Here is a 22948-nt window from a genome sequence, read left to right on the forward strand (position 1 = left end):
CATCACCCACAAAAATATTTCGAAGACAAATTTCGTTTTAAATGTTTTCCAATTTGGTATCAGGAGGTTATAATGTGCGAGGAGGTGTTTCAGCTCCTAATACACGAGGGGACAATCAGAAAATTATTTTAAAATTTTGTCTGGCTACCAGGAGAACATAATAGTCGAGGAGGTCTTTTCCCTTCTCCCACAAAAATATTTCGAAGACAAATTTCGTTTTAAATCTTTTCCAATTTGGTATCAGGAGGTTATAATGTGCGAGGAGGTCTTTCAGCTCCTAATACTCGAGGGGACAATCAGAAAATTCTTTTAAAATTTTGTCCGGATACCAGGAGAACATAATAGTCGAGGAGGTCTTTTTCTTTCTCCCACAAAAATATTTCGAAGACAAATTTCATTTTAAATCTATTCCAATTTGGTATCAGGAGGTTATAATGTGCGAGGAGGTGTTTCAGATCCTAATACACGAGGGGACAATCAGAAAATTCTTTTAAAGTTTTGTCCGGCTACCAGGAGCACATAATAGTCGGGGAGTTCTTTTCCCTTCTCCCACAAAAATATTTCGAAGACAAATTTCGTTTTAAATCTTTTCCAATTTGGTATCAGGAGGTTATAATGTGCGAGGAGGTGTTTCAGCTCCTAATACACGAGGGGACAATCAGAAAATTCTTTTAAAATTTTGGCCGGCTACCAGGAGAACATAATAGTAGAGGAGGTCTTTTCCCTTCTCCCACAAATATATTTCGAAGCCAAATTTCGTTTTAAATTTTTCCAATTTGGTATCAGGATATAATGTGCGAGGAGGTGTTTCAGCTCCTAATACACGAGGGGACAATCAGAAAATTCTTTTAAAATTTTGTCCGGGTACCAGGAGAACATAATAGTCGAGGAGGTCTTTTCCCATTACCCACAAATATATTTCGAAGACAAATTTCGTTTTAAATGTTTTCCAATTTGGTATCAGGAGGTTATAATGTGCGAGGAGGTGTTTCAGCTCCTAATAAATGAGGGGACAATCAGAAAATTCTTTTAAAATTTTGTCCGGCTACCAGGAGAACATAATAGTCGAGGAGGTCTTTTCCCTTCTCCCACAAAAATATTTCGAAGACAAATTTCGTTTTAAATTTTTCCAATTTGGTATCAGGAGGTTATAATGTGCGAGGAGGTGTTTCAGCTCCTAATACACGAGGGGACAATCAGAAAATTCTTTTAAAATTTTGTCCGGCTACCAGGAGAACATAATAGTAGAGGAGGTCTTTTCCCTTCTCCCACAAAAATATTTTGAAGCCAAATTTCGTTTTAAATTTTTCCAATTTGGTATCAGGAGGTTATAATGTGCGAGGAGGTGTTTCAGCTCCTAATACACGAGGGGACAATCAGAAAATTCTTTTAAAATTTTGTCCGGCTACCAGGAGAACATAATAGTCGAGGAGGTCTTTTCCCTTCTCCCACAAATATATTTCGAAGACAAATTTCGTTTTAAATCTTTTCCAATTTGGTATCAGGAGGTTATAATGTGCGAGGAGGTGTTTCAGCTCCTAATACACGAGGGGACAATCAGAAAATTCTTGCAAAATTTTGTCCGGCTACCAGGAGAACATAATAGTAGAGGAGGTCTTTTCACTTCTCCCACAAAAATATTTTGAAGCCAAATTTCGTTTTAAATTTTTCCAATTTGGTATCAGGAGGTTATAATGTGCGAGGAGGTGTTTCAGCTCCTAATACACGAGGGGACAATCAGAAAATTCTTTTAAAATTTTGTCCGGCTACCAGGAGAACATAATAGTCGAGGAGGTCTTTTCCCTTCTCCCACAAAAATATTTTGAAGACAAATTTCGTTTTAAATCTTTTCCAATTTGGTATCAGGAGGTTATAATGTGCGAGGAGGTGTTTCAGCTCCTAATACACGAGGGGACAATCAGAAAATTCTTGCAAAATTTTGTCCGGCTACCAGGAGAACACAATAGTAGAGGAGGTCTTTTCCCTTCTCCCACAAAAATATTTTGAAGCCAAATTTCGTTTTAAATTTTTCCAATTTGGTATCAGGAGATTATAATGTGCGAGGAGGTGTTTCAGCTCCTAATACACGAGGGGACAATCAGAAAATTCTTTTTAAATTTTGTCCGGCTACCAGGAGAACATAATAGTCGAGGAGGTCTTTTCCCATCACTCACAAAAACATTTCGAAGCCAAATTTCATTTTAAATTTTTCCAATTTGGTATCAGGAGGTTATAATGTGCGAGGAGGTGTTTCAGCTCCTAATACACGAGGGGACAATCAGAAAATTCTTGCAAAATTTTGTCCGGCTACCAGGAGAACATAATAGTCGAGGAGGTCTTTTCCCATCACTCACAAAAATATTTCGAAGACAAATTTCGTTTTAAATGTTTTCCAATTTGGTATCAGGAGGTTATAATGTGCGAGGAGGTGTTTCAGCTCCTAATACACGAGGGGACGATCAGAAAATTCTTTTAAAATTTTGTCCGGCTACCAGGAGAACATAATAGTCGAGGAGGTCTTTTCCCATCACTCGCAAAAATATTTCGAAGCCAAATTTCGTTTTAAATTTTTCCAATTTGGTATCAGGAGGTTATAATGTGCGAGGAGGTGTTTCAGCTCCTAATACACGAGGGGACAATCAGAAAATTCTTTTAAAATTTTGTCCGGCTACCAGGAGAACATAATAGTCGAGGAGGTCTTTTCCCTTCTCCCACAAATATATTTCGAAGACAAATTTCGTTTTAAATCTTTTCCAATTTGGTATCAGGAGGTTATAATGTGCGAGGAGGTGTTTCAGCTCCTAATACACGAGGGGACAATCAGAAAATTCTTTTAAAATTTTGTCCGGCTACCAGGAGAACATAATAGTCGAGGAGGTCTTTTCCCATTACCCACAAATATATTTCGAAGACAAATTTCGTTTTAAATCTTTTCGAATTTGGTATCAGGAGGTTATAATGTGCGAGGAGGTGTTTCAGCTCCTAATACACGAGGGGACAATCAGAAAATTCTTTAAAATTTTGTCTGGCTACCAGGAGAACATAATAGTCGAGGAGGTCTTTTCCCATTACCCACAAAAGTATTTCGAATCCAAATTTCGTTTTACATCTTTTCCAGTTTGGTATCAGGAGGTTATAATGTGCGAGGAGGTGTTTCAGCTCCTTATACACGAGGGAACAACCTGTCTGAGGGGTATGGAATTCCTTATGGTCGTTGTAGGGTCTTGAAAATTTATTGTGTACTTTTTCCAGGGGGCATTCCTTTCCCCCTAGACCCCCGGTTCTACGTTCTTTGCAAAAACGTTTGGTCCTTTTCATGTGGGTGCGAACGGTAAGCGTTTTTTTGGAAGGAACGCATCACCGGGGGGGGGGGGGGGAGTTCTGGGAGTATCGAAAACTCCCCAGTACACGAAAATCTTATCACCATTTTGGGGCAATGGATATTCGTTCGTTGCAACAATGTTTGGTCCATTTCATTTGAGTGCCAACGCTGAACTTTTTGAGGAGGAACGTAGCACCGGGGGTCTGGGAGGTATGGAATACCTTGTGACCGTTTTAGGGTCTTGAAGATTGATTGTGTTTTTTTGCTGGGGGTATTCCATTCCCCCTAGATCCCCGGTTCTACATTCTTTGCCAAAACGTTTGGTCTTCTTCATGTGGGTGCCAACGGTAAGCGTTTTTTTGGAAGGAACGTAACACCGGGGGGTTCTGGGGGTATAGAAAACCCCCCACTAAACGAAAATCTTATGACCTTTGGGGGGAATGGAAATTGATTCTGTCGTTCGTTGCAACAATGTTTGGCCCATTTCATTTGAGTGCCAACGCTGAACCTTTTGAGGAGGAACGTAGCACCGGGGGTCTGGGAGGTATGGAATACCTTGTGACCGTTTTAGGGTCTTGAAGATTGATTGTGTTTTTTTGCTGGGGGTATTCCATTCCCCCTAGATCCCCGGTTCTACATTCTTTGCCAAAACGTTTGGTCTTCTTCATGTGGGTGCCAACGGTAAGCGTTTTTTTGGAAGGAACGTAACACCGGGGGGTTCTGGGGGTATAGAAAACCCCCCACTAAACGAAAATCTTATGACCTTTGGGGGGAATGGAAATTGATTCTGTCGTTCGTTGCAACAATGTTTGGCCCATTTCATTTGAGTGCCAACGCTGAACCTTTTGAGGAGGAACGTAGCACCGGGGGTCTGGGAGGTATGGAATACCTTGTGACCGTTTTAGGGTCTTGAAGATTGATTGTGTTTTTTTGCTGGGGGTGTTCCATTCCCCCTAGATCCCCGATTCTACATTCTTTGCCAAAACGTTTGGTCTTCTTCATGTGGGTGCGAACATTAAGTGCTTTTTTGGAAGGAACGGAAGGTCTGGGAAGTATGGAATATCTTATGGCCGTTTGAAGATTAATTGTGTATTTTTTCCTGGAGGTATTCCATTCCCCCTAGACCCCTCGGTTCTACGTTCTTTGCAAAAACGTTTGGGCCAACGGTAAACGTTTTTTTGTCTGGGAAGTATGGAATATCTTATGGCCGTTTGAAGATTAATTGTGTATTTTTTCCTGGAGGTATTCCATTCCCCCTAGACCCCTCGGTTCTACGTTCTTTGCAAAAACGTTTGGGCCAACGGTAAACGTTTTTTTGGAACCTGGGGGGTATTGCACACCACAGATCCCCCAGTGCTACGTTCTTCCTCAAAAACGTTTAGCGTTGGCGCTCACATGAAGAGGACAAAACTTTTCTGCAAAGGGGGTAGCTGAAGGGGGGTATGGAACACCCCCAAGGAAACGAAAATTGCTTGATCTTGATCTTGAACTTATCACTATCGCCATGAATTCAGAAACAGTTTCCAGCAATGGCATAATCTGATTTTTGCAGCTGCACCGACGGTTGATGAACGACGACGAGTATGGGGTCGACGAGGTTTTGGACGAGAAGGAGTACGGCCAGGGAGTCGTTGCTCGAGGCCGCCACTACATGGTGCTGGGCACGAACAAAGGTGGGTATGTTATTGGTCGTCACCTCCCATAACCATTTTGTATTAATAGTTTCAGGATCCGTCCAACAGGTAAATTTGGCCCACCGTCTCCTGCTGTCCCCATGGACGTTTGTAGGTAAATACAACGCGAAAGAGAACAACTTTACCACTTTAAGGCAGAAGATGAACTTCGAGGTGAGAGTTCCGCGTTGAAACGGCCCTCACATGCTTAACTTCCAGTTTGCCGGACTCACACGTTCTTTGCCCGATAACGTTCGTCTGCTCACATTGGAAAGTTTGGGTGCCAAGCAGCTCCTCTTCAGGCTCGAGCACCCGTTCAGCAAAGACGACGACGCAAGCTTGGGCACTCCCGTGACCGTCGACCTCAAGGTTTGTCGTGCTCTTCTTAGCGTAGGCCCACTACAGAGTTCTTGCAGGGCTTGCTAACATCCTTCGAAATCAAGTCGTTCACCGAGACCACGCTGGGTTCCAACCAGCTGAAGGCGGACAACGTGCGTTTGCAGTTTCCAATTAAAGGAGAGAAGAAGGTCCAGCCTAAGCCCGTCAGAGTGGGGGAAGAGGATTTGAAAATTACCCTCCATCCTATGGAAATACGTACGTTCATCCTGAACGTGGAGCATATTTACCCGACTTCTTACCTGGGCGCCGCCAACATAAACTTACCCCACATCCTTGTTATGCTATCGCTTCTTGTTATTTCTTTATTTAATTACTAATTAATAATAGTTGTAAAACTCCGTTGAGGACTTGTATAAACGGTGATCTCAAGCGTGCCGGAATTCGTTGGGTAAGTATTGATCGGCTCCCCTCCTTTCGTCGGGGATGCTGCATTTCGTTTATAGTTGCAGTGAATCTAATAACGATCGCTTCAATTCGTAATGGACAAAATTTCCCAGACAAAATGACACTTGCTCCTAGACGAACTTGCCCGCAATAGTCTACATTACATTCTTTAATTCTCATCAGTTGTGTAAAATCAATTGTCAACTTTTTAAATAAATAAATAGTGTTGATTATTTCATTTGATACGCACAGGTTGGGGACTACTCTAATCGGGTCAGATGAGAAAAGCGAGAGGTAAAAAATTATAGCCAATTTTGTACAGTGTGTTCTATTTTGGTTGAGTTTTTAACATAATTTTAAATGGTAAATAAGGAATTTTACCCAAAAAACATGCAATAATAATCGTGAAGTGAAGTATCCGTTTGACAAACCTAAACTAATTTGATCTAATTGAAAAACAAACAAAGATGCAATTATTATTATTATTATTATGCAATTTGTTCATGAACTGTAATAAAGACGTTTCCCGAGCATTTCCGGTGTTTCACCTCGATACTACACTCGCGTTATAGCCGTGATTACATGATCGTTCTTTCTGCACTGGTTAAATCGCTACTTGCTGGCTAAGTCAGCGACGCTTATCGGCACGCCTCGAATTTCGTCTAGCTGTGTACTCAGCTATTTATATGAAACTAAAACGGAATCAACGAAACTTTAGAGTCTCGCGTCAATTTTATACCGACAGCACAGCAGCATATTTTGTGTCTAACGAAATTTTGGTCACGGCAAAAGAGAGCTGCTGCGCTAGAGAGGTCCGCTGCCGTGGTAACTGACAACAGATGCGTTCTAGATGAGCCTTTTGTGATCTATGAGATTTTCTAAGATTTTTTAAGGGCCTTAAAAGGACGTTCACAGGTTTTTTATGAGAGGCAAACCTTTTAGAAAGGTCTAAGCTGACAACTAACAGCTAGCAGCGGCCTCGTTTTTACGTCGACTCCAGTATTTAAAGAAACACCACGTCCTCCATCAAACAAACTCCTTCCTCCATTCAAATAACGGACTTGGTAACGCCAGCTTTGAAAGAACACTTACCTCGAAAATAACGCGTACATCGTAAAACGCCTTATCTCTTAACCGCGATATAACACGTGCGTTAATTAATTTTCGCTTGAAAAGACTAATCGCAAACGACCAAATGTAACCTTATTTTTAAATAAAGCAAACTTGACCAGATGTGTCTTACTTAAAGCATCTAATAATTACAAAATCGCGAAAATATGTAAACAATATTACGCAATTACAACCAATTCTAAAAGGAAAAATAGCCACTGAGATAACAAATTCAAATACAATAAACCAACTTTGTGTTTATTCGTGATGATCCTTCAGATTTACACTTAATAAATTATAATAGTCTCATATACAGGGTATACCGTCATTAATTTTGGTGTTTAGACCGAAATGCTGTTGTTTACACAATACAACCGATAGTTCTCCTTTTTCTAAATCCATGTGAGGTTCCTCTAAAATCTTCTCTATTCATTCTTCTAATCTTTCATTCAATATAATATAATCTTCCCCACAGTCTTTGTCTATTCTTTTGCAAATCTTCTTCCTTCCATTCTTCCGGTAGTCCTCCTCCTTTTCATATCTTGCTTATTTGGTTCCTTAGCATCATTTCTTATTTGATCTCTTCCTTCCCTTTCTTCACTGTTTAGTTTACCAGAATCTGCTTTCGTTCCTTGTACACCCTACATTTTTGTTTATTTGTTAGATAATGTTTAAATAATTTGTAACCAACCCTTAAACAACCCTTTATTTATAAATTTCTGTCTACTTTAGGTTTGCCAAATTTTTTAAGACATTCATACCTGCATGTAAAGCACTTTTGTATTGCTGGGGTTGTTCCTTTACGTAGTACACCGAACATTTTTGTTTATTTGTTAGATTATTTTCTTGATATCTCGTCTCTTTCCACCTCTTCTCCTTCTTCATCCTGTATCACCTCCTCTTGTAATATCTTAGTAACATGCATTTTCCTGTGTGCTTTATTTGTTCTCTCAGTCTCTCCTCATCTTTCTTTCCCCATAATTATTCTGTCTGTTTTTCTACACTCTGTCCCACCACTCCTTTCTTCCCCTTCATTTCCTCTCTACTCTCTCTTATTTCTTTATTGTTCCTCTAATCTACTTATGTAACATAACTGTATCTCTCTTCTTTGTATCTTTCCATTTCTTCGACAAATCCAGGTGTATTCTGTAACCTCCAGAATTATTTATATTCCAAGAGGCAACAATGAAGTACGAATTAATTGTTTTAACCGCCAATTTATCACTTTGTAACCGTTCCCGTGGTGATATTTAAATTATTGTTGCAGCACCCAAAAGCCAATTTGGAAGATGAGAGAAAAATAATATTTTCTGATCTTCGTTAGTTAATTATCAGTCGATTTTGATTTTCCAATGTTAAAATGAGTATTACGGCCAGATAGGTAGTGCAGTTTACGTAGATAATACAGGTCTATGCCTGGCCCGAAAATTCAATGGGTGTTTATTGGACTTTCGATTTTTAGAATTTCAACCCGGTCAATTAAGTAAGTATAATTTTCCGGTAGGTAATCAGATGTGTTCCAGAAAACGGCTGATTAGACTGTTTAGTATCATTGGAAGCGCATCTAATTTATCAAGACGTTTGAGCTCCCTCCCATATTTTTAGGATGGCAGGGAACCTAGAAATTAATTAAATTTTTAGCGTTCCCTTTCGGATCGAAATTGAGCGTGATCATTTCATTCGTCTACTTTCATTAGTTCTAGGGTAGTGATCGAATGACCGTTCTCTGACTGAACCGCACCGTTCCGGATTGTATCACCCGAGGCGTGATGTTTCATTTCCGTTGATTCTAAGGGGGGCATCTACTTTCATTAGTTCTGCTTTAGGGTTTCGCCAGTGATCGACCTCGATGACCGTTCTCTGACTGGGTTCCCCGTGGCAACCGCACCGTTCCGGAACCACAGACGTTGACCGGGGGCAAGGAAATATCACCCGGTGGCGCTCGAGAAAACCGTCTTTCCTCACATTGTCAACCATTATCATTCTCCTAACTCTGCTCCCCCACCAGTCCACAGTCTCTTCCGTCGCGCACTGTTGCTTCGTCTCGGTTGCGGGTTCCCTATGTCCACTATGATTAATTCCGCGGTTCGGGCTTCATCGAGATCACTCGTTTCTTAACGCGTAAACTCCCGTTGTCTGCTTAGATTATGATTGGGCGTGAACTGTACAAGTATGGCACGTCCTCCTGCTTAGTTGCGAATAGTTCCAGATTTTTTGGGAACTGTCTCGATAATTCCCAGCTTGCCCTCCGAAAAATTGCGCTTTTAAAATGCGTCCGCCCTGTAAATTGTACCATGACCCCTAAGGTCGTTCTATTATGAATGTTAGGGAGCTCTTCTACATTTTACTTCCTTCACTATACGTTTTTTCATTAAAGTTTATGCCATTTGCGGGAAAAGGGTTTTTGGCAGTAAAAGAGAGTTGCCAAAAACAATAAAAAGAAAAAGACCTTTAGAGGTATCGAATAGATTTCTTTGCGCAAGTTTTAGTACCACTGCCGTCATGTCAAACATAAATAACGAAATGGCGCATATTTTCTAAGCACGCTTTTATGCGGACTCGTGAAATTTAATTAAAAGGGACGTAAGTAAGGCGTTATGCCGCACTTCTGTGAGTGACGTTCGAGCCAAGTTCATGTAACAAGTGCAAATATATTAGCCGCTTCGGGCACGCAAAGTGGACGGATTTGGGCAAATCGATAACGGGGAGCTTTCGAAAAAAAAGCGAATTTCGCGTATTTTTGGGGATGAGCCATTACATTTTCGGTGGATGCACAATTCAAGGGTAGTTTACGATGACGTTTTGGTACATGGTGACGTCACGGTGGTTGAAAGGACGCCTGCGTTTTGTATGTGAAATGTTCACGGTCGACGCGATCGACTCGACGCCTGGGACGCCCCAGCAGCGCACGAAACCACCAGTACCCGGCGCGTCGCTGGCGCTGAAATTTCGTGTAATCCGCGCGCGTTCAGCAGCCGCCACGATTCTTAAATTGCGGTGTATGTGTGCGTATTCATGGTATTGTTTAACATCGAGAGCAACCAACGCGGGTACAAAGTAAAGGGTGCGTATTTCGTTTCGTTTACAATTTTGAAGGTCAGCCCTTTGTGTACGCAAAACATCCAAAAAAACCGGGGCTAACGTACCTACATTGATTAGTCAGTTGCTGTACCTACATTTCTTTTATGTGCCCGAAAACGAGCAAACCGATACGTAAAGTACTTTACGAGGGTGAACTCCCTCCTATGTGGACATTATCTGGAGTACATCCACTCAAAAGACCAACACATCGTTGTAAGTTTACGTACACTTTGCTTAAACAATTCTAGGCTTATTTCCAGATTTTACAATACTTTTATTTATGGACTAAAAATTGCCTCCTGTACTTTGAGGTTATCCGCAAATTTTTTAGAGACCCACCCTCTCTCGTGCTAGATTGTTTTTAATGTGCGCCACCTGCGTATCGCAAGTCCATTTCATAGTCCAGGCAACGAACGAGCATTCAGACGCTTGTTTGGACCCCTTAGGAGGTAAACATACTCAAAGTCCCCGGATTCCGACCGGAGCCTTCCCGAGGGGAGGGGCGCAGAGATCCAACATTTTCGGTTTTCCGCTGATATCTCGAAAACGGTGCGTCGTATGAAAAAATTGTTTATTAGCAAAATTAAAGCTCATAAAATTGTCTACAATTTGGTCTTATACACTTTTCAAAATTCCGAACGGTTTCCGAGATATAAGCTTCGGAAAGTCGGAAATTTTTAACAAATCCGTTTTTACTTCACGTTTTTCATTATTTCCTGTAAACCGATGATCTGATAAAAAAGCCGCCTTCGACAAAGCTGTAGAGCATTAAATTTTCTTTGGCTCCTTCCCACATTATCGTTCACCGGTGAAAAGTCAAAATTTTCATCATTTTCTTTATTCATACACTCTTGATATTTTCCATTTTAACTTATATTTTTGATATCAGGACAATAAATAGGCAACCAGGAACAAATCCAGTTTATTAATATTATTACGTGATAAAATTTTACTTATGAAAGTTATAAAAAAGTGTAGGTTCAAATAATGGATGTCATGAGAAGTGGACGTGGACCTTTTGAGTCTCTTCGGGCGAGATCGAGCGGGACGTTCTTCCTGGAGAGGTACCCCATTTAAACGTATCCGAAATCCTCTTGAGGGCCCAGAACAAGAGAGAGACAATAAATAAATAAAACAAACCAAATTCGACATGTATTTGTATTTTTTACTAGTTATTCAGTGTGTTTCGTTTTCGTTATACCACCCTGTGTCTAGGTTGTTTACATGCTACTGCTCTTCTTCATTCTTCATCTATTTTCTCTCGTTTCTGTTCATCCAAGGTTGTTTTGTCACTTTCTACTCATTCTTTTGCCAATATCATTTTTTTTTCAGTTACTACAATATATTTATCCCCATATGCGTATTGCCCCCACTCCTACAGGGTGTTTGGTAAACATGCGGCAAAAATGAAAGAGGTTATTCCTTGGACTATTCTAATGTTATTTTATCCTTTGATGATTTTTGAAAAAACGCTTCGTTGCGAAGATACATGTGTAATTTCTGCCCTTATTACTTAAACGGTTGTTTGTGAAATCCTCTATCATGGCTCATTATTCGAATGCGTTTTTTCAAAAATCATCAAAGGATAAAATATCATTAGAATAGTCCAAGGAATAACCTCTTTCATTTTTGCCGCATGTTTACCAAACACCCTGTATATTCCTGCTGATTATCTTTCATTCTCCACTTTTTTTTTATAGGGGACATTGACTCCCTCAGGAGTTCAACTGGTTCCACAGACCTTTCTCGAAGATAGATGCAGATCTTGTTTTTCTTACCCCCTCGGGCCCCTTTTTCTGAATTTCGCTTCCTATTCTTTGCTTCACCACTCCTTTTTCCTCGTCTTTACCATTAATAACTCATTTTTACAATCACTCTTCCTGTATTTTGGGCATAATACGTGTAAATTTATAATAAATCTAAAATGTTGAAAAATTCCTGCCTAATCATCCCTAAAATGTATTGGATCTACCCCATTGCGTTTCCTAAGAAAGACGATTAAGATTTAAAATTATTCCTAATGAAATTTAGCATAAATGAAAGAACTCTTGCAGCCTATTTTGGGCATAATACGTGTAAATTTGTAATAAATCCAAAATGTTGAAAAATTCCTGCCTAATCATCCCTAAAATGTATTGAATCTACCCCATTGCGTTTCCTAAGAAAGACGATTAAGATTTAAAATTATTCCTAATGAAATTTAGCATAAATGAAAGAACTCTTGCAGCCTATTTTAGGCATAATACTTGTAAATTTAGAATAAATCCAAGATGTTGAAAAATTCCTGCCTAATCATCCTTAAAATGTATTGAATCTACCCCATTGCGTTTCCTAAGAAAGACGATTAAGATTTAAAATTATTCCTAATGAAAATTAGCATAAATGAAAGAACCCTTGCAGCCTAATTTTTGGGCTTAATACGTACAAATTTAGAATAAATCCAAAATGTTGAAAAATTCCTGCCTAATCATCCCTAAAATGTATTGGCCCTACCCCATTGCGTTTCCTAAGAAAGACGATTAAGATTTAAAATTATTCCTAATGATAATTAGCATAAATGAAAGAACTCTTGCAGCCTATTTTGGGCATAATACGTGCAAATTTAGAATAAATCCAAAATGTTGAAAAATTCCTGCCTAATCATCCCTAAAATGTATTGGCCCTACCCCATTGCGTTTCCTAAGAAAGACGATTAAGATTTAAAATTATTCCTAATGATAATTAGCATAAATGAAAGAACTCTTGCAGCCTATTTTGGGCATAATACGTGCAAATTTAGAATAAATCCAAAATGTTGAAAAATTCCTGCCTAATCATCCCTAAAATGTATTGGCCCTACCCCATTGCGTTTCCTAAGAAAGACGATTAAGATTTAAAATTATTCCTAATGATAATTAGCATAAATGAAAGAACTCTTGCAGCCTATTTTGGGCATAATACGTGCAAATTTAGAATAAATCCAAAATGTTAAAAAATTCCTGCCTAATCATCCCTAAAATGTATTGAATGTACCCCATTGCTTTTCCTAAGAAAGACAATTAATATTTAAAATTATTCCTAATGAAAATTAGCATAAATGAAAGAACTCTTGCAGCCTATTTTAGGCATAATACGTGTAAATTTAGAATGATGAAAAATTCCTGGTCGCTCGCCATCTGGTGGTAACCTTGGGAAGTAGTTCAAGGTCCCGTGGCTGTAAGCTTGGAAAATCGTGGTCAGTGTCTCCATTTGGTAGGGGGTGTCGAATTACATTCTCAAGGTCATTATCTGAGGCCACCGACTCCATTTTTATTGGTTTGTTAAATTTCATTCTCATTTTAAAGTGTCGAATTACATTCCCGAAGTCATTGAGCCCATACATTCCCAAGGTCAATGACTTCATTTTTGGGGTGTCAAATTACATTCCCAGGCGTATTCAAAGTTATTGACCCCGCACCTTTCCAAGGTCACTCGAGGCCATTGACCCAATTTTTGGGTTTCAATTTAATTTCCAAGGTCCGCCAAGGTCTTCGAACCCATACATTCCCAAGCTCATCCGACGTCATTGACTTCATACCTAACCTTCAAGGTTCAAGTATAGATTAGTACGATATAACGCGGCTTCATTGCCTCTCGATGGTGTCGTGGTTTCTGGAGCTGCGCGGTCTATCCTCCTGCTGTTCCACCGAACTTGTTTTACACTCTCCTTCCGAGGAGTATGAATCTGTCACTCCCGCACGCTGAACGTTTCCGATTCGTCGACCCTCCAGTTCCCCACAGTCGCGTCAACGAATGGTTTACTGCTTCTTCTTACAAAGTTAGGCGCCCGTCCATCGTTTAGAAGAACGAAGTGGAGTGTCACATTCTTGCACTATATTCTCCCCCTGCGGTTGTTGGTGTTTTGCGAACCACGCGTGGGTGATGCCCCGTTACTGTTCCCGGCAACCTTCTCAACCCTATTTGTCCTTATTTCCTCCTGCAAAGCCTGTAGCCTGGTTTCAAGTTGTATGTCCTCTTCGAGGAGGGGAAGGAGGGGGCAGTGGACACTATACACATACACCCCTTCTACTCGCACCCATACGCGCCCGTGCCCTTGTCCTAGCCTGTCATCCCGATTGTCACGGTTCTGGCGTAGTCGTCCACGAAAAGCCGTAGACCACCCCTTCTGCCCCACCTCACTTCCCAGAGTACATTACATTTGGCCGCTGGCACCACTTTCAAAACTGCTCCTAGCACTTTGTCTGTGGTGGATACCGCAGTTCGGTCACCTCTAACGATTATCCTCCAGTAACGTGACCCCTCTGTCGGATATTGCGTCTTTGGTTTTCCCCATCGGGGCTGTCTTGTTCACTCCTCTCTCTTTTGGGGTAGGTTCGCCCTGCTGTCATCGCTATCCCTTGAATCCTCGTATCTATGTGTCCACCGTTTTACTGCTCTTCTTGTTCGTTGTTGAGATGAGCTTTCTTGGTTTTCTCAAGGACGGCTACTGCCACCCCTGGACCGCGGCCACCTTGAGATTCCTGAAGTATCGATGCCATTTTTCCTCTATAAGCTAGCTATATTTTTCCAGTTCCGTCTGGATTTTTCATATCGGCCATGGATTTTTTGGGTGAGACGGTAACGGTGCCGGTTTCCGGCCCGAGAACCTCCTCTTTTTGGTAACCCTCATGGTGTTGTCAGCCAACAGATCTGGAAGATCTCCAATTAGTAACTGAAGAAAGCGTCCCAAAAAATGATTTTCAAAAAAGAGACTTCTAAGGTGAATAATGTTTTAGGTGGCCAAACATCTGGTAGCATTCGAGCATCCGCATAACAAGACCTTTGAGGCTGACCTGCTCGGGCTGAAACGGGTAATGGGAGTCATGCAACATCACGATGCCATCACCGGCACCGAAAAACAGCACGTCACGAACGACTACGTCAAAATGATGTCTGCCGCGGCGGGCGACGTTCAGACATCCCTGCAGACCATCGTCTTGTAAGTCCGAGCCGAGTCGCCGTTTTTGGTGAATGTTACTTGTTTCAGTGACTTGCTCAAAAACAACATCAGCGATGCCAGCGAGATCGTCACCCTGACCTCGTGCCTTTTAGCAAACGTATCTCGTTGCGCTGAAGCGGAAAATGATCAGTTCACCGTTGCCGTTTACAATCCTCATGGCAAAGAGATTTCGCATTTCGTGAGAATTCCGGTAGTATCGGCGAGCTACTCCGTTATAGGATTACATGGTAAGGCATGTCGTTTAAACGGTGTCATATCCTAAGTGTGTACAGAACTACGCTTCTGTTTGGGTCCGTTAACTTGGCCCCCCCCCCCACTGAGAGATTTGAAAGTCGTATTATTTTAAAATGAATGCGCTCGTTATGCGCTCATATGCGCCACCGATAATAACTCTTGCGCCATTGTCGTTTTTTAGAAATCCGAAAAAAAATTGGGTGGGGGGGGGCAAGTGAACGTAGCCCCCTCCCCAGTACGTATTTTGTCGCTTGTAACTAGGTCACCTGATACATTTGCTTATGCGCTCAATTGCGCCACTTGAATTAAAGCGAGCGCCATTACGGTTAAGCCGTGACAAATTTTCAAAAAGTGGGGGGGCCAACTTAACGTTTTTAAAAGTTACTTTTTTTTAACATCTTTTCATACGAAATTGTACTCTCAGGTATGCGCTTGAAATGCGCCGTAAAAAGATATCTTTGCGCCATTATTGTTTTTTGGTTATCCTTAAATATATTTGGGAGGGGCCAAGTGAACGGAACCCCCCATAACGCATTTTGCTACCGATGTTTGTGCCACTTGATACACCTGGTTATGTGCTCAATTGCGCCACTTGAATTAAAGCTAGCGCCATTACGGTTAAGTTTTTAAAAAGTGGAGGGTCTAACTTAGCGTTTTCAAAAGTTTCAAGTAATCAATTATCAAAGTACCATCTGCATCCGCCATTTCTTTTCTTAAAGTCAAAATAACTTAAAAATCATAAATGGTAGATTCAATATGTGGATATCAAAAGAACTGAAATGTCACGTAGAATCCAAAAATGTAATAAAAAATAGGGGTTGCTATTTAAAATAACGAAGTTACTAGCCACTTCCGGTATTTCTTGAAGTGCGTCCATTTTGAAAATATTTTACATCGATTCGGCCTTCGGAGTAACTCCTAGGTACACATTTTTAAAAACCTACCTATTTTACTTACCCACAAACGTTTAACTAAAGCTAAAAAAAAAACACCCTGTATAGTGTTTCTGAAAAGATTTTTGTTTACGGCGCATTTTAGCGCATGATGAAAGGTACGATGTAGTAGAAAAACACGTTAAAAAACTTAACTTTTGAAAAAGTTAAGTTAGCCCCCCCCCCCCACTTTTTACAAATTTTTTATGGCTTAACCGTAATGGCGCTAGCTTTAATTCAAGTGGCGCAATTGAGCTCATAACCAGATGTATCAGGTGACCTAGTTACCGGTACAAAATACGTTATGGGGGATTCCGTGCACTTGGCCCCCCCCAAATGTTTTTTCGGATTTCTAAAAAACGATAATGGCGCAAGAGTTATTATCGGTGGCGCATATGAGCGCATAACAAGCGCATTCATTTTAAAATAATACGACTATCAAATCTAACAGTGGAGGGGGGGCCAAGTTAACGGACCCCTTCTGTGTTCACTTAAAGATCAAAATCAAACAAAAAAAACTCAAAAGTGGAAATCCCTCCCACGTGATATCTTAGTAATTAACGAAGTACGTATTGAAAATAATCCCCTTATAAACTTACCCTTTAAAAATTGTTCTTTGTTGCGCGGGAAATTCAAAACTATGGAAGCCAATACAGCCAACGCTATACCTCAATGTCAATGTATAGGTGGAAAGATACCAGCCCAAATATCCCCAGTAATCGACACCTTCCCCAATGTACCCGGAACGGCGTCACTTTACGAGCTCACCTTCGAAGTCAAAGACATTGGACCTCTTGGCGTCAATTACTTCTACGTAGTCAAAGAAGATCAAAAAGTCAACGAGCCAAACTTAATAAAACCGACACTCGATACTACCCTGGGCACAAGCGTAAGTATTTACCTTTCAAACTCTTAATTAAACTAAAACTTTCAGACCACGGGCATCGAACTTGACCAAGCCACGGGCCTGCTTAAGTCGGTTACCCTTAACGGTGTACGGCAGTCGGTTTCCCAGCAGTTCCTCTATTACAAGGCGAGCAATCGTACCGATGGAGTGCGTGCGTCCGGCGCTTACATTTTCCGCCCTGTGCCCGGCACGGTTGCGCAAGTGATCGGGGATCAAGTCAAGTTTTCCACGTACAAAGGCGAGCTCTACGACGAAGTGCACCAGACGTACGCCGACTGGCTCAAGCAGGTCATTCGGGTTTACAAAGACGCGAACTACGTCGAGTTCGATTGGATCGTGGGACCGCTCGGTTACGTGTAAGTTTCTGGCTTTGCGCTTGTCTTTCAACCGTCACGACGCGTTGCAGCGACAATTTGGGGGTGGAGGTGATCACGCGATATACCACCGATTTGAATAGCGGCGCGACCTTCTATACCGACTCCAACGGCCGACAGCTCGTGAAGCGCACGCGTAACACGCGCCCCACCTACGCCTACACGAACGAACAGCCGATCAGCGGAAATTACTACCCGGTAACGTCGAGGATCGCGATTAAGGACGAGGAGAAGGATATCAGCGTGGCGATATTGAACGATCGATCTCAGGGCGGCTCCAGTTTGAAGAGCGGCGAAATTGAGCTAATGGTAAGCCTCTGCTTCCTGGTCGTCCTTCTGGATCTTTTATTTCACTCTAAAAGCGATTTGGTATTGTTGATCCTGCCTCTGATGCTTCATCAGCGCACTTCTTTGTAGTAGACTCAGCCCTTAACTTTCAGTCAACCACGAACCAGCCTACGGAACCTAAATTTAAGACTCAATTATGGCCTCACTGACAGCTGCAGTGAAATCTCCTGCACTTTGCGGAACCAAAGTTTCAGGTTCAATCCCGGTCTTACTGTCTTCAACTACCCTAAACCAGAACAAAATTCTGTGAAATCCTCCAATTTGTGTCCATTATGTAATAAAATTTAATTTTACATAAAGGCAAATAAATGAGAAACAAGGAAAAGGGAATAATATTCATTCTCAGCGAAATTTAATACAATTAACGTTAGCTGCTCGCATATTTGGACAAACTTCACTCCAATTACAAATAATTGACGTTATCCGGACACGTAATCGCGCAAAGGCTAAATTCTTATTAACATTAGTAAAGAGTAACGCACAATTGAGTCAATGTTAATCTTAATTAAGTCTTGCCCCTAAAGCAAGCCCTTAGCATTTATTTCGAAGCAATTAGACCACACGCAAGTGTATTATGTATTCACTTCAATTAATGAATGTTAAATGAAAAAAGTATTGTGAATTTGGACTTAATGTAATTGCACAATTCTACGCTGAAATTTCCTTCACTGCTCCACTGTCCTTTACAAGTTAAAATATCAATTCCGTTGTATTTCATACCTCCGCAGATCGTTCCTCCCAAAAAACGTTTACTTATGGTACCCACATGAAAACGACCAAACGTATTTTATGTAAGTGCCAAGGTGAACCATGCACAAAGTCGGTACCACCGTAATGAGCCAGGGTCGAGCACTTTTACGGTTCGATGACGAATGACGAGAGGAGACGCTGGAATCGGACTACAGGAGTGGTGCACTGCGCGGGAAAAACCTCTGCTCTAACACAGTCACAGAAGAACATGCGGAACATAACACTAGCCAACCCTCGCATTCCACCCTTCCCACACACAAAAATATTTCGAAGCCAAATTTCGTTTTAAATCTTTTCCAATTTGGTATCAGGAGGTTATAATGTGCGAGGAGGTGTTTCAGCTCCTAATCCACAAGGGGACAATCAGAAAATTCTTTTAAAATTTTGTCTGGCTACCAGGAGAACATAATAGTCGAGGAGGTCTTTTCCCATCACCCACAAAAATATTTCGAAGCCAAATTTCGTTTTAAATCTTTTCCAATTTGGTATCAGGAGGTTATAATGTGCGAGGAGGTGTTTCAGCTCCTAATACACGAAGTGCCAATCAGAAAATCCTTATAAAATTTTGTCTGGCTACCAGGAGAACATAATAGTCGAGGAGGTCTTTTCCCATCACCCACAAGAATATTTCGAAGCCAAATTTCGGTTTAAATCTTTTCCAATTTGGTATCAGGAGAATATAATGTGCGAGGAGAAGTTTCAACTCCTAATACACGAGGGGACATTCAGAAAATTCTTTTAAAATTTTGTCTGGCTACCAGGAGAACATAATAATCGAGGAGGTCTTTTCCCATCACCCACAAAAGTATTTGGAAGCCAAATTTCGTTTTAAATTTTTCCAATTTGGTATCAGGAGGTTATAAAGTGCGAGGAGGTGTTTCAGCTACTAACACACGAAGTACCAATCAGAAACTTATTGTAAAATTTTATGTAGCTACCAGGAGAACATAACAGTCGAGGAGGTCTTTTCCCATCACCCACCAAAATATTTCGAAGCCAAATTTCGTTTTAAATTTTTTCCAATTTGGTATGAGGAGGTTATAATTTGTGAGGAGGTGTTTCAGCTCCTAATACACGAAGGGCCAATCAGAAAATTATTGTAAAATTTTGTCTGGCTACCAGGAGAACATAATAGTCGAGGAGGTCTTTTCCCATTACCCACAAAAGTATTTCGAATCCAAATTTCGTTTTACATCTTTTCCAGTTTGGTATCAGGAGGTTATAATGTGCGAGGAGGTGTTTCAGCTCCTTATACACGAGGGAACAACCTGTCTGAGGGATATGGAATTCCTTATGGTCGTTGTAGGGTCTTGAAAATTTATTGTGTACTTTTTCCAGGGGGCATTCCTTTCCCCCTAGACCCCCGGTTCTACGTTCTTTGCAAAAACGTTTGGTCCTTTTCATGTGGGTGCGAACGGTAAGCGTTTTTTTGGAAGGAACGCATCACCGGGGGGGGGGGGAGTTCTGGGAGTATCGAAAACTCCCCAGTACACGAAAATCTTATCACCATTTTGGGGCAATGGATATTCGTTCGTTGCAACAATGTTTGGCCCATTTCATTTGAGTGCCAACGCTGAACCTTTTGAGGAGGAACGTAGCACCGGGGGTCTGGGAGGTATGGAATACCTTGTGACCGTTTTAGGGTCTTGAAGATTGATTGTGTTTTTTTGCTGGGGGTATTCCATTCCCCCTAGATCCCCGGTTCTACATTCTTTGCCAAAACGTTTGGTCTTCTTCATGTGGGTGCCAACGGTAAGCGTTTTTTTGGAAGGAACGTAACACCGGGGGGTTCTGGGGGTATAGAAAACCCCCCACTAAACGAAAATCTTATGACCTTTGGGGGGAATGGAAATTGATTCTGTCGTTCGTTGCAACAATGTTTGGCCCATTTCATTTGAGTGCCAACGCTGAACCTTTTGAGGAGGAACGTAGCACCGGGGGTCTGGGAGGTATGGAATACCTTGTGACCGTTTTAGGGTCTTGAAGATTGATTGTGTTTTTTTGCTGGGGGTGTTCCATTCCCCCTAGATCCCCGATTCTACATTCTTTGCCAAAACGTTTGGTCTTCTTCATGTGGGTGCGAACATTAAGTGCTTTTTTGGAAGGAACGGAAGGTCTGGGAAGTATGGAATATCTTATGGCCGTTTGAAGATTAATTGTGTATTTTTTCCTGGAGGTATTCCATTCCCCCTAGACCCCTCGGTTCTACGTTCTTTGCAAAAACGTTTGGGCCAACGGTAAACGTTTTTTTGGAACCTGGGGGGTATTGCACACCACAGATCCCCCAGTGCTACGTTCTTCCTCAAAAACGTTTAGCGTTGGCGCTCACATGAAGAGGACAAAACTTTTCTGCAAAGGGGGTAGCTGAAGGGGGGTATGGAACACCCCCAAGGAAACGAAAATTGCTTGATCTTGATCTTGAACTTATCACTATCGCCATGAATTCAGAAACAGTTTCCAGCAATGGCATAATCTGATTTTTGCAGCTGCACCGACGGTTGATGAACGACGACGAGTATGGGGTCGACGAGGTTTTGGACGAGAAGGAGTACGGCCAGGGAGTCGTTGCTCGAGGCCGCCACTACATGGTGCTGGGCACGAACAAAGGTGGGTATGTTATTGGTCGTCACCTCCCATAACCATTTTGTATTAATAGTTTCAGGATCCGTCCAACAGGTAAATTTGGCCCACCGTCTCCTGCTGTCCCCATGGACGTTTGTAGGTAAATACAACGCGAAAGAGAACAACTTTACCACTTTAAGGCAGAAGATGAACTTCGAGGTGAGAGTTCCGCGTTGAAACTTCCCTCACATGCTTAACTTCCAGTTTGCCGGACTCACACGTTCTTTGCCCGATAACGTTCGTCTGCTCACATTGGAAAGTTTGGGTGCCAAGCAGCTCCTCTTCAGGCTCGAGCACCCGTTCAGCAAAGACGACGACGCAAGCTTGGGCACTCCCGTGACCGTCGACCTCAAGGTTTGTCGTGCTCTTCTTAGCGTAGGCCCACTACAGAGTTCTTGCAGGGCTTGCTAACATCCTTCGAAATCAAGTCGTTCACCGAGACCACGCTGGGTTCCAACCAGCTGAAGGCGGACAACGTGCGTTTGCAGTTTCCAATTAAAGGAGAGAAGAAGGTCCAGCCTAAGCCCGTCAGAGTGGGGGAAGAGGATTTGAAAATTACCCTCCATCCTATGGAAATACGTACGTTCATCCTGAACGTGGAGCATATTTACCCGACTTCTTACCTGGGCGCCGCCAACATAAACTTACCCCACATCCTTGTTATGCTATCGCTTCTTGTTATTTCTTTATTTAATTACTAATTAATAATAGTTGTAAAACTCCGTTGAGGACTTGTATAAACGGTGATCTCAAGCGTGCCGGAATTCGTTGGGTAAGTATTGATCGGCTCCCCTCCTTTCGTCGGGGATGCTGCATTTCGTTTATAGTTGCAGTGAATCTAATAACGATCGCTTCAATTCGTAATGGACAAAATTTCCCAGACAAAATGACACTTGCTCCTAGACGAACTTGCCCGCAATAGTCTACATTACATTCTTTAATTCTCATCAGTTGTGTAAAATCAATTGTCAACTTTTTAAATAAATAAATAGTGTTGATTATTTCATTTGATACGCACAGGTTGGGGACTACTCTAATCGGGTCAGATGAGAAAAGCGAGAGGTAAAAAATTATAGCCAATTTTGTACAGTGTGTTCTATTTTGGTTGAGTTTTTAACATAATTTTAAATGGTAAATAAGGAATTTTACCCAAAAAACATGCAATAATAATCGTGAAGTGAAGTATCCGTTTGACAAACCTAAACTAATTTGATCTAATTGAAAAACAAACAAAGATGCAATTATTATTATTATTATTATGCAATTTGTTCATGAACTGTAATAAAGACGTTTCCCGAGCATTTCCGGTGTTTCACCTCGATACTACACTCGCGTTATAGCCGTGATTACATGATCGTTCTTTCTGCACTGGTTAAATCGCTACTTGCTGGCTAAGTCAGCGACGCTTATCGGCACGCCTCGAATTTCGTCTAGCTGTGTACTCAGCTATTTATATGAAACTAAAACGGAATCAACGAAACTTTAGAGTCTCGCGTCAATTTTATACCGACAGCACAGCAGCATATTTTGTGTCTAACGAAATTTTGGTCACGGCAAAAGAGAGCTGCTGCGCTAGAGAGGTCCGCTGCCGTGGTAACTGACAACAGATGCGTTCTAGATGAGCCTTTTGTGATCTATGAGATTTTCTAAGATTTTTTAAGGGCCTTAAAAGGACGTTCACAGGTTTTTTATGAGAGGCAAACCTTTTAGAAAGGTCTAAGCTGACAACTAACAGCTAGCAGCGGCCTCGTTTTTACGTCGACTCCAGTATTTAAAGAAACACCACGTCCTCCATCAAACAAACTCCTTCCTCCATTCAAATAACGGACTTGGT

At 41.5% G+C, this 22948-nt stretch overlaps 2 protein-coding genes across 4 annotated transcripts in view; both read left to right on the forward strand.

The window, feature by feature from the left end:
- Positions 1-22112, forward strand: part of LOC116181445 (lysosomal alpha-mannosidase-like) — a 110761-nt gene extending 88649 nt beyond the window's left edge. Inside the window, exons 8-17 of one of the 2 annotated variants that reach the window (XR_004147251.1) lie at positions 14724-14926; positions 14975-15174; positions 16800-17002; positions 17048-17376; positions 17427-17703; positions 20979-21099; positions 21149-21273; positions 21319-21468; positions 21516-21886; positions 21942-22112. Coding sequence is in view for 1 of the 2 variants with exons in the window: in XM_031501821.1 (XP_031357681.1) it covers positions 14724-14926; positions 14975-15174; positions 16800-17002; positions 17048-17376; positions 17427-17703; positions 20979-21099; positions 21149-21273; positions 21319-21468; positions 21516-21815 (1908 nt within the window). In the remaining variant the exon portion in view is untranslated. Of the gene's footprint in view, positions 1-14723; positions 14927-14974; positions 15175-16799; positions 17003-17047; positions 17377-17426; positions 17704-20978; positions 21100-21148; positions 21274-21318; positions 21469-21515 lie in introns of both variants that reach the window. The other variant, XM_031501821.1, reaches the window with a different exon arrangement.
- LOC116181448 (lysosomal alpha-mannosidase-like) lies at positions 4880-6008 on the forward strand. 2 transcript variants are annotated; one of them, XR_004147252.1, is made up of 5 exons: positions 4880-4995; positions 5045-5169; positions 5215-5364; positions 5412-5782; positions 5838-6008. XR_004147252.1 is itself a non-coding variant. In XM_031501823.1 (4 exons), exons 1-4 carry the CDS (start codon positions 4890-4892, stop codon positions 5709-5711), a joined length of 681 nt encoding a protein of 226 aa, XP_031357683.1. In that variant the 5' UTR covers positions 4880-4889; the 3' UTR covers positions 5712-6008. The 2 variants fall into 2 exon arrangements, 1 of the variants encoding a protein (XP_031357683.1); XM_031501823.1 differs by having other exon boundaries at positions 5412-6008.
- Positions 22113-22948: the final 836 nt, after the last annotated feature.

The sequence above is a fragment of the Photinus pyralis genome, unplaced genomic scaffold, assembly GCF_008802855.1.
Source record: "Photinus pyralis isolate 1611_PpyrPB1 unplaced genomic scaffold, Ppyr1.3 Ppyr1.4_LG9, whole genome shotgun sequence".
Lineage (NCBI taxonomy): Eukaryota > Metazoa > Arthropoda > Insecta > Coleoptera > Lampyridae > Photinus > Photinus pyralis.